This window comes from Pelophylax lessonae (assembly GCF_965119305.1).
Source record: "Pelophylax lessonae genome assembly, chromosome: 6".
Taxonomy (NCBI): domain Eukaryota; kingdom Metazoa; phylum Chordata; class Amphibia; order Anura; family Ranidae; genus Pelophylax; species Pelophylax lessonae.
This window is the reverse complement of record NC_138773.1, coordinates 38286518-38298735: the sequence shown is the minus strand read 5'-3', so window position 1 is coordinate 38298735 and position 12218 is coordinate 38286518. Positions and strand designations below refer to the sequence as shown.

The following is a 12218-nucleotide window of genomic DNA, read 5'->3' as shown; positions in this document are numbered from 1 at the left end:
CAGTGCCCATGACAAGGGATCTCTGTATATACTGTGGTCCTAACTCTAAAATGTCCAGAGTTTCCATAGAAGGAGCTCATAAGTTCATTTCCCTTCCATGTACTCCTTGCGTTAAAGGCCAGTTATAAGTTGGGGTGGTTGCCATTTCTTTGTACTGTTGGTGAATTGATGAGGGGATGCACTGGGTGTCTTCGCTGCCATCGTGCTTTTCATGGGCGTAACCTGCATCCCTGTGCCTTTTAACTACTTTATAGTAGTTATACTGCGACAGGCAGCAGCTCCTACAGTAGGTATACGTTGGTAGCACGCAGGCAGCTAGGGGGCAAGCATCAGCGGGGAAGCCGATGCACGGGGCAGGAGGCTCAGATTACCGCCTGACACCCACGTTCCCTGCTGACCGTTCTTCTCCCTGGAATGGTCACAGAGCTCCTGTGATCCTTCTATATAGGAACACAGGTCTCTGTGATCATTTCACAAGCCACACCCCCTCCCACAGTTAGAAACACGCCCTAGGTACACATTTAACCCCTTGATCACCCCTTCCCTGCCAGTGTCATTATTACAGTAACAGTGCATATTTTTAGCACTGATTACTGTAGTAATGTCACTGGTCCCCCCAAAAGTGTCAAAAATGTCAGTCAGGGGTCCGATCTGTCCGCCACAATGTCACAGTCCGGCAACAAAAAAAAAAAAAAATCACAGATTACTAGTAAAAAAAAAAAACCAATAAAAATGACAAATCTTTCCCGTAGTTAGTAGACCCGATAACTTTTGCGCAAACCAATCAAAATACGCTTATTGCGATTTTTTTTTTTTTCTTTTTTAACAAAAATATGTAGCAGAAAACAAATTGGCCTAAAATGTTAATTTTGATTTTTAATTTTTTCTGGGAATGTTATATAGCAGAATGTGAAATATATATATTTTTTTTTTTCAGAATTGTTGCTCTTTTTTTGTTTATAGCGCAAAAAATAAAAATCTCACAGGTGATCAAATACCACCAAAAGAAAGCTCTATTTGTGGGAAAAAAAAGGACATCAATTTTATTTGGGTACAGCGTCGTAAGACCGTGCAATTGTCTGTTAAAGTAACGCAGTGCCGAATCGCAAAATAGGGCCTGGTCATTAAGGGGGGAAATCCTTCCGGTCCAGAAGTGGTTAAGGAGGGGTGGGCTCCCTCCAGGCATACCTATCCATTCTTATGCGCTCCTGCTATGGGAGCTCTGGACATTTTTAGAGTTAGGACTGCAGTATTTACAGAGGTTCCTTGTCGTGGGTGCTGCAGCTTACGCATATATTTGCGAATGTGTGTAAACAAAACCCGCAAATTTTTACATAAACTGTTGGACTGGACCAATTCGGTTTTTTTTTTGCAGGCTGGCTGGTAAGTGTGCTGGGAAATCTTTCATTTGTTTGCAATGTGCGTTGCCCTTCCATATGCACCTTACTGCAAAGGCTAGTTATAGGTTAGGTTGGTTGCCATATTTTTTTTTGTGCTAGCTGGATCACCAGATAAAAACAAAGGAAAGAAAGAAAAAAAAAGAATTGCAGCCACCATATCTAAGAATTGGTAAGCTGCCATCTAATACATGTTTGCTATTGGCTTTAATACTGCTTTAAGTCACCTGCCTTACATGCTGCAAAAGTGAAAATGAAAAATAAGACACATGAACCTTGAGCTGCACACCCAGATCACAGAAATGGCCACCGTTAAGGTGTTGTTCCTGTTCCTTCTATGGCAAAAATGTGAGTAAAATCTTTATTATGATGAGGAACATTTAAATAATGTGATTCTATAGGTAGAGATCACTGAGCATGTCATGTCCTGCTGTCTTCTGTCTGTGTTGGGCCTCACACAAATGTTAATTAATTTGTTGTTGGTTGGTAGATATATATGTGTGTGTGTGTGTATATATAATATATATATATATATATATATATATATATATATATATATATATATATATCCATAGCTATATAGATACTATACAGTATACAGGTCAGATGCTCTGTACCAGGCACGACGTATGAGAGAGATAATTCATATCAGTTTACCTCGGGTTATCTATCACAACCTGTCAGTGATTGGTGTAGTACATTGTATGGAAAAGCAGTTTTGTGGCTTTCGGTCTTCTGCAGAGCTGGAAGGACATGACCTGTCAATCAAGACATGCTGGGAGTTGTGGTCCCTCAGCTGTGTTTCTAAAGTGCCTTAAAGTATTCATACCTCTTGATATTTTCCACTTTTTGTCATGTTACAACCAAAAATGTAAATGTATTTTCTTGGGATTTTATGTGATAGACCGACACAAAGTGGCACATAATTGTGAAGTGGAAGGAAAATAACGGTTTACAAAATGTTTTACAAACAAATATGTAAGTGTGACGTGCATTTGTATTCAGCCCTCTTTACTCTGTGACCCCTAACTAAAATCTAATGGAATTGCCTTCAGAAGTCACCTAGTTAGTAAATAGAGTCCACCTGTGTGTAATTTAATCTCAATATAAATACAGCTGTTCTGTGAAGCCCTCAGAGGTTTCTTAGAGAACCTTAGAGCCGGTTCACACTACCACGATTTGTCAGGCGACTTGGTCGCCTGACAAGTAGCGCTTTATTCTGTGCAATGGAACCGTTCTAATCAGAGCGACTCAAGTCGCTCCGACTTAGAAAAAGGTTCCTGCGCTACTTCTGGGCGAAGTCGGAGCGACTTATATTGACTTCTAAATTTATGAGAAGTCATTTGCAAGCCGCGATAAAGTCGTGCTGCATGGGCGACTTTGAGTCGCCTCGGTGTGAACTCTTAGTGAACAAACAGCATCATGAAGGCCAAGGAACACAGCAGACAGGTCAGGGATAAAGTTGTCTAGAAGTTTAAAGCAGGGTTAGGTTATAAAAAATATTGCAAGCTTTGAACATCTCACGGATCACTGTTTAAGCCATCCTCCAAAAATGGAAAGGCAAATGTTTTGTTCTGGCTTCTGCTGTAATCACAGGAGCTGTGATTGTTTAGTACAGTTTGTTCAGATCCCCACAGGCTGGAAGTGTGATTGCTTCCCCCTGTTTCTAGAAGAAGGTTCTAGAGCTTGGGGCAGGAGATCAGAAGTTCCCAGCCTAAATATTTAGTAGGGCCTGGCCAATCCCTGGGGAGGTGTGCTCAGATTGTGGTCAGGGTCACTAATATATAGTATGGAGTTCTGAGGGGTCTTGTCTTCTTCCCTCTGAGGGGATAGATTTCCAGGCTGAAGAGAAGTGAGCTTGCTTATCCCTAGACACCCCTTCCTGGACTGGATGCCGGATTACTCTGCTGAAGGTTGTATCTCTGGACCAGGGTTTCTCAACTAGGGTTCCTCCAGAGGTTGCTAGGGGTTCCTTAAGAAATGAGCAATTTCTACCACTCCGGTTCCCATTGACACCTTTGATTGTTTTAGCTATCTGTAAGTGGGTAATTCTTCCCAATGACAATCACAATAATGCATTATGAGTTGTAGATATAGTCATTTTTATCAAGGGTTCCCTGAGACAGGGAAGTTATTTTAAGGGGTTCCTCCATGTTGAAAAGGTTGAGAAAGTCTGCTCTGGACTGATCATTTCCAAGATCTGTTAAACCAAACCTCCCTGTGCTGCAGTAGTTTTTGGTCCCAACTGCAAGAACTTAGAGTACTTCAAGTGGATGTAAAGTTGATTCATGAAATTTGACCTGGGCACATATTATCTGTAGTGTATATCTATTTCTCTTCAAAGCCCTAAGTTCCGTGGCTTTCTCCTATGTCATTCTTCTGTTAACAGCATGATAACTTCTGACAATTTCTCCGTCAACTGAGATAAAACCAGACTGAATTTTGTGTCGGGATGGGTGCTATAAATAGATTAACACAGAGCTGGTCTATTCACAGCACATTCCTTCCTTTCTCTACCTATGTGGAGAGGGGGTGTGCGTCTTTCCTCCTTCCTCCAATCAGCTGTTTCACAGTGTATGGCAAAACTTCCCTCCCACAGGTGAATCAGAAAGAGAAAATTCCAACAGGGGGTGCACTTTCTAAACAGTCTTGAAAGCGAAAAATAGCACATATACATGTAAAATGTATGTAGGGAGATCTGTTTTATCTCTGTGTATCATCTGAGGCTGTTCACTTCACTGGGTATATGTGAGGTTTACATCCACTTTCAGCCTACTTCTGCTAAATGTGCTTTAGCAGAACCTGCTCCACCCCCACATATGCGCGCACATATTGAAACACATTGGGGCAGAGGCGTAACTAGAACCTACAGGGTCCCAATGCAAAAAAACACAAAGGCCCCCCTGACCCCCAATTGGGCGATCTTTGTGACCCTGGTAGTTTTGCCATTGGTGTCAGTATTATTTTATTTTTGTTATTTTATATTTTTATTATTTTTAAAGTGTTATTTTATTTTTTATTTACAGTATTTTATATATTTTACAATTTTATTATTTTAATTATTTTTTTTTTTTAAATTTAGGAGCCCTGTTGGGGGGCCTTGTTGAAATATCAGGGGTCTAAACAGACCTCCGATGTTTCACCTTTGAGACAGAGAAGGTAGATTGAGAACACAGTCCTGAATCTCCATCTTTGCAGCCTCGGCTGCACAGAAGGGATGGACAGGAAAAGCTCTGTACAATGCTTTCAGTTTATTCACAAACTGAAGCATAGTAAACACAGTTTACTATTCTTCAGTTATGAATGAACAGAGTCAGTGGTCACTGCCTCTATTTATTAAGAAAAGGAAGGGGCCAGTAAATGATATATTTACCGACCCCTTCCCCGCTGTCCATCCTGACACATTCCATGCAGCAGCCAGGCCAGCAGGAAAAGGGAGGGAGGAACCTGGCAGAGCTGGGGGGGATGGGGGCGGGCGGAGGAGTACACAGGAGCTCGGGGCAGCAGGAGGTGGATAGGAGGGGCAGCATGTAGAGGAACCAATCCTCTCAATTTTTTCCTCCTGCAACCTTTCAGTGAGTGCAGGAGAAAAATGGAGGGGATTGGTTCCTCTATATGCCGCCCCTCCTATCTAGGTGTACAGCACGGGCCCCCTAGAGCATGGGGTCAGATCACAATTGCGACCTCTGTGACCCCTGTGTGTATGCCCCTGCATTAGGGGCACCTACATACAAATACACATTACATATTGAAATACACCCCAGAGAGAGCAATCATTCTAGGCCCATCATTCATGGCTACTTAAAAAAGCATTGTCTATGGAAAATGTATGATACCGAAGTTTGTTGCAGGTGCACATACTTATCAAGCTTGACATGTTGGGTATCCATTTACTGTTTACTCATCCTTTTTATTTTACCAAAAAATTGTGTAATATATTGTGTTTGTGTGCCCTAGAATTACAGTTTAGTGTATTTTTTTTTTACTAAAAACTTGCACTTGATACAGTGCCTTGCGAAAGTATTCGGCCCCCTTGAACTTTGGGACCTTTTGCCACATTTCAGGCTTCTAACATAAAGATAGATATAAAACTGTAATTTTTTGTGAAGAATCAACAACAAGTGGGACACAATCATGAAGTGGAACAAAATTTATTGGATATTTCAAACTTTGTTAACAAATAAAAAACTGAAAAATTGGGCGTGCAAAATTATTCAGCCCCTTTACTTTCAGTGCAGCAAACTCTCTCCAGAAGTTCAGTGAGGATCTCTGAATGATCCAATGTTGACCTAAATGACTAATGATGATAAATAGAATCCACCTGTGTGTAATCAAGTCTCCGTATAAATGCACCTGCACTGTGATAATCTCAGAGGTCCGTTTAAAGCACAGAGAGCATCATGAAGAACAAGGAACACACCAGGCAGGTCCGAGATACTGTTGTGGAGAAGTTTAAAGCCGGATTTGGATACAAAAAGATTTCCCTAAGCTTTAAACATCCCAAGGAGCACTGTGCAAGCGATAATATTGAAATGGAAGGAGTATCAGACCACTGCAAATCTACGAAGACCTGGCCGTCCCTCTAAACTTTCAGCTCATACAAGGAGAAGACTGATCAGAGATGCAGCCAAGAGGCCCATGATCACTCTGGCTGAACTGCAGAGATCTACAGCTGAGGTGGGAGACTCTGTCCATAGGACAACAATCAGTCGTATACTGCACACATCTGGCCCTTATGGAAGTGTCAAGAAGAAAGCCATTTCTTAAAGATATCCATAAAAAGTGTCGTTTAAAGTTTGCCACAAGCCACCTGGGAGACACCAAACATGTGGAAGAAGGTGCTCTGGTCAGATGAAACCAAAATCAAACCTTTTGGCAACAATGCAAACGTTATGTTTGGCGTAAAAGCAACACAGCTCATCACCCTGAACACACCATCCCCACTGTCAAACATGGTGGTGGCAGCATCATGGTTTGGGCCTGCTTTTCTTCAGCAGGGACAGGGAAGATGGTTAAAATTGATGGGAAGATGGATGGAGCCAAATACAGGACCATTCTGGAAGAAAACCTGATGGAGTCTGCAAAAGACCTGAGACTGGGATGGAGATTTGTCTTCCAACAAGACAATGATCCAAATAATTAAGCAAAATCTACAATGAAATGGTTCACAAATAAACATATCCAGGTGTTAGAATGGCCAAGTCAAAGACCAGACCTGAATCCAATCGAGAATCTGTGGAAAGAACTGAAAACTGCTGTTCACAAACGCTCTCCATCCAACCTCACTGAGCTCGAGCTGTTTTGCAAGGAGGAATGGGCAAAAATTTCAGTCTCTCGATGTGCAAAACTGATAGAGACATCCACCAGGCGACTTACAGCTGTAATCGCAGCAAAAGGTGGCGCTACAAAGTATTAACTTAAGGGGGCTGAATAATTTTGCACGCCCGATTTTTCAGTTTTTTTATTTGTTAAAAAAGTTTGAAATATCCAATAAATTTGGTTCCACTTCATGATTGTGTCCCACTTGTTGTTGATTCTTCACAAAAAATTACAGTTTTATATCTTTATGTTTGAAGCCTGAAATTTGGCAAAAGGTCGCAAAGTTCAAGGGGGCCGAATACTTTCGCAAGGCACTGTATACTTAGGCTTTTTTTTATTTACCTCTTTCTGATATATTCTGGTTGGTCACATGATGAGCAGGGCCAGTTTTCCTTCTTGGTCTTATTGCAGTTCTGAATGATGCAGAGAGTAGCAGTGATGTCATGAAATCAGTGCTGCTACCTGTATCTGGGGGGGGGGGGTTCCAGGCACCATGCTCCTTGATGCCCTGCACTCGATCTTTCCTCCGTTTTCCCAGTTGAGTCATGCTGGATATCATTCAACCTCGTTGAGTGAGGACATCTTGTAGTGAAGAAGTACTGCAGGATTACATTTTTTTTATCCACCAGAGAAGCATTTAGTTAAAAAAAAAAAATAGCCTGGAGTTGGGGTTTAACAGAGGCTATACTGTACAACCGATGCATCTTTTTTTTCCCACAATATATTTTATTGAATACATTTTTATAAATGTACAAAGTACAAAAGGTGTTGTACATGAAAAAAGAGTCAATGAGATAATAAAGTAGAGAAAGTGTGGTTATTGTTTTCCATTAGACATATAAAGGCAGTTTATCTAGCATCGGTATAGACAAAGTGTTCTCATAAAAGAAAAAGATATAACAGAATAAATCGATTGTCCATAAACAATGGGTGACAAAGATTATACAACCAAGACAAAACAAACAAAAAAAAAATTAGGGAGCGTGTCAGTGGGGGATCATGTCTGCGTGTTAGTTGACGATTCGTAGCTGTGGGAAGTTCATTCAAGTATTAACATTCTAGATCTCTTGAATATTGATATCTACAGACATTTGTAAACGCATCTGAACATGGTTTTATACCAATAAGAAAGTCAAAGAATTTGGGAAACAAGTCAATTATTTTAAAGTGCCCATCAAGTGATTACATATATCTGAATAAACAAAGATATGCCAAGCCTTCCAGGTTTTGTGGTATTGGTTTAATCGATCATTCGCCATTGCAATGGTTTCTTCCATTGAATGGATAATATTAACTTCTGTGAGCCATTCTTTGACCGTGGGGGTATGGGTGGTCTTCCAAGATCTTGGTATCAGAGTTTTTGCTGCATTGAGTAGGTGTATGACTAGTGAACGTTTGTAACGATGAATAGGTTGTGCAGACATGTGTAGTAGGCATGTAGCTGCATCCAGTCTGGTATCCAACTCTGTAATTTTTTTGGATGAGATCGCATATTTTGTCCCAGTAACTGGTGATCAGGGGGCAATGCCACCATATGTGTAGCAAAGTGCCAACTTCATCTTTGCATCTCCAGCAAACGTTACTAGAGTTTGGGTACCAAACATGCAATCTATCTGTAGTGGCATAACAGTGGGTAACTTAGAGGAAGTTTCCTGTTAGTTTAGTGCTGATAGAGCCTTTGTGTGTGCAAAGCTTTTTTTTTTCATTGTGTGTCAGCAAATTCTCTTCCCAAAGCAATTTCCCCTTTACCTCTAAAATGTACAGTTTTGAGTATTTATAGATGATTGTAGCCAAGCATATGTTAATGAAGTGTTTTTTCTCACTTCTTTAGCTTTAAGACGTAGAGATTCAAATTGTGTTGGAATTTTAGAGAAGAGAGGTTTGAGAGTACGAGTGGAAAGAAAGTTGTGTAGTTGCATGTATGTCCATTGGGGTAGTATCTGACCATTACACACTGTTTGTAGTTCTAGCCTAGATTTGATCATTCCTGATTGTAAACACTGGGATGTTAAGAGAGGCTGACCATTTCCTATAGTAGGGATCACATTTTTTTGTAAGCCTGGGATGAAGTCTGGATTATTTGCTATTGGGGCAAGGGGCCCAGGGATCGAAGCTAACTTGTAAGTGGTTGAAATTTTTGGAAAATCTGCAAGGTGGTACCAATAAGAGGATGTGCTTTTAAATTAGGTTCGAACCTGGAATCCAAGGTAAAAATTTATATGGGGACTCAGCTAATTGATTTTCAATGTATATCCAGTCTTTTTTTTTTTTGGTGGCCATGCCAGTCGATAATTCTCGTAAGGTGAGTAGCATAGTAATCAGTGGCGGCTGGTGCATTGGGGCGCAGGGGCGCAGCCCCCCTATCCATTCGTCCAGCCCCCTAATCTACATGCGGGGCACCGGATACAGGGACTTCAATGGGGCTTTTTTTTTTTTTTTAGCCATGTGATTAGAGCCAGAGGCTCTAATAGGCTAAAAAAAAAAGGATGGGCTCTGGGCACAGAGCACTGTGCCCGAGCCCACCCATTGTGAATGAAAATTCGTTATTGTCACATGGATCCTGCTCCTGGCCAATCAGGAAGCGGGTCCTGAGACCTGTTTCCCGATTTCCTGAAAGGAGAAGCCATTCCATTGGGCTTGGAGGAGGAGGGAGGAGACGTAGAAGACGGGGAAGAAGCCGCCGCCATCACTGTCGCTGTCGCCCTCCAGGCAGGGTGAGTGAGCCGGGGGGGGGGGGGGTCCTGTCCTGTCCTTCTGTGCACCCTTTATTTCAGTACAACTGGAGTTAGAATGCAGTGGGAGAGTTTGGTTCATATTAAATCTGATTTACAGGGCATGTGTGGAAAAGAAGAGGTTTAAGAGCAATTTGACCTAATGATAAGAGAAACTTTGGGCCATCCTCTGTCAGCAATAGCATTTCACTATGGGCATGTTTCAGAGGCAGTTTTTAAATTGTATCTGAAAGATTGCCATACAAAATTACATACACATGATAAAAATCCCAATAGGGGAAAACATGAAGGCTCCAATGATCTCAATAACAGTAAATCTCAAGAATCTCATGGCATATTATGACATCAAGACGTGGTAATTGGCGCATCGACCCCAGAAAAAAGAATATAGGGGGAGCATACACCCCGACGCGTTTCAACCTATACAAGGTCTTCATCAGGGAGACTGTATTGCCTAAAAAGAACACATTGTAATTTGCAATATGTTTATGCAGCAAAACAGTAATATGTGTGCAATTGTATATTTCAACTTTACCATAAAGATGAGATTTATTGAGAAAAAGGAGAGCAGATAAAAATCATTGTTATATCCTCCGCATTCAGAGGGGAGTGGCGCCTCCCGCCCTGGGCGACTGAACAGGCGTGGAGGTCTGCAAGGCGTCACAAAACCATGGCAGCATGTGGGGAAGCACACGACACCTAGTGGAGGATTTTAGAAACTATCATTAACTGCGTTTATACATTTCTAATATAATGCTAGTCTATGCTAAATTTCAATGGCCAGCATTATCAATGGATAACAGGAAAACATTTGAAACCAGAGGAACTGAAAAGGGAAAAAGTGGCAAGAAAAAGGGAAAGGAACAGAAGAAAAAACTGGAGGAAAAAACGAAAAATGGAGGAAGAAAAGCAGGGAGAAAAGAAAAGAAGAAAAAGAAAAGGGAAAACTTATAGCCATGTATAGATGGGTTTTGATTTATAGTGCGTATAAAGGGTTCTAGTGAAATAATGAATAATAAAGGCGATAAGGGGCATCCCTGTCTTGTATCATTTTTAATGTGTCAAATAGCGTCCCGTTAATTTTAATTTTTGCCTTTGGAAAACTGTAAAGAGTCAAAATCCAAGACAACATGTTAGTTCTCAATCCGATGTGTTTACATGTTTCAAATATATAATCCCACGCCACTCGATTGAAGGCCTTCTCCTTGTCTGTGGACAAGAGAAGACCTTCAATCTTATGTAAACACGAACTGTGGATCAAATTAAGTGCTTTGACTATGTTATCTCAGGCCTCTCTCCCTGGCATGAAGCCCACTTGTTCTGGACTTATGATCTTAATTAGTAAAGGTCTTAAACGGTTTGCTATAATTTTGGCTAGTAGCTTTAGGCCTATATTCAGGAGAGAAATTGGCCTATAGTTTGAGCATTCTGTTGGGTCCCTATTGGGTTTTGGGATCACAGAAGTATGGGCTTGAAGGAATGTTTCTGGAATTTTTTGATACTCAATTAGCGAATTGAAGGTCTAGGAGCGGCGTCTTGAGTATATTAGCAAATGTTTTGTAGTACTGTGAAGTTAGGCCATCTGGACCAGGGCTTTTTCCTGATTTCATATCATTAATGGCTTGTAGAATCTCTCTTTCTTGTATAGGATCTTCTATTTTTTTTATCTCTTCTATATGAAGGGAGGGAAGATTACTTTATCTAAGAAAGTCTTTTATAATGTTTTCCCTGGGCCATGGAAGGTCTGTGGCTTGTAGGTAGGTTTTATAATTCGGTGTAAAAATCATGGAATTGGGTTGCAATTTTGTTAGTTTAGAGTCCGATGCATCTATTTTATTAATACTTACTAAATTTTTTATTTTTTTTTCTATTTTAGTGATCATTTTTAAAAAAGTGACAATTTGACTGCAAGAAAAAGAATCGGACCAATTTTTGGGACATCTCAGATGTCTGCTTTACTGCTACAGTGCATCCAGAAAGTATTCACAGCACTTCACTTTTTCCACATTTTGTTACTGTATTTTACAGTCTTATTCCAAAATACTGTAGATTAACCACTTCAGCTCGGAAAGGTTTTACCCCCTTAATGACCAGGACATTTTTTTGCGATTCGGCACTGCGTTGCTTTAACTGACAATTGCGCGGTCGTGTGACGCTGTACCCAAATACAATTGGATGTCCTTTTTTTCCCACAAACAGAGCTTTCTTTTGGTGGTATTTGATCATATCTGCGTTTTTTTAGATTTTGCGCTATAAACAAAAAAAGAGCGACAATTCTGAAAAAAAAAAAAAAAACACAATATTTTTCTGCTATAAAACATTCCCAATAAAAAAATTTTAATCTAATTTTTTTTTATCATTTTAGGCCAATTTGTATTCTGCTTCAAATTTCTGTTAAAAAAATGCCAAAAAGCATATATTAATTGGTTTGCACAAAAGTTATAGCGTGTACAAACTACGGCATAGATTTATGGACTTTTTATTTATTTATTTTTTATTAGTAATGCCGGCGATAAGCGATTTTTATCGGGACTGCGACATTGCGGCGGACAGATCAGGCACCTAACTGACATTTTTTAAATTTTTTGGGGACCAATGACATTAATACACTAATCAGCGCTAAATAATATTGCACTGTTACTGTATAAATGACACTGGCAGGGAAAGGGTTAACACTGGGGGTGATCAAGGGGTTAAATGTGTTCCCTGTATGTGCTTACTAACTGTGTGGGGGGATGGGTTGGACAGATGCAGGAAGAGATCGGTGAGT

General features: G+C 40.5%; 1 protein-coding gene across 1 annotated transcript in view; it reads left to right on the top strand.

Moving 5' to 3' along the window:
• Positions 1 to 1666: 1666 nt before the first annotated feature.
• Positions 1667 to 12218, top strand: part of LOC309558535 (uncharacterized protein) — a gene marked incomplete at both ends in the record, with an annotated part of 302626 nt that continues 292074 nt past the window's right edge. The window contains one exon of the mRNA XM_082261614.1: positions 1667 to 1745. Coding sequence (XP_082117740.1) covers positions 1667 to 1745 — 79 coding nt within the window. The remainder of the gene's footprint in view (positions 1746 to 12218) is intronic.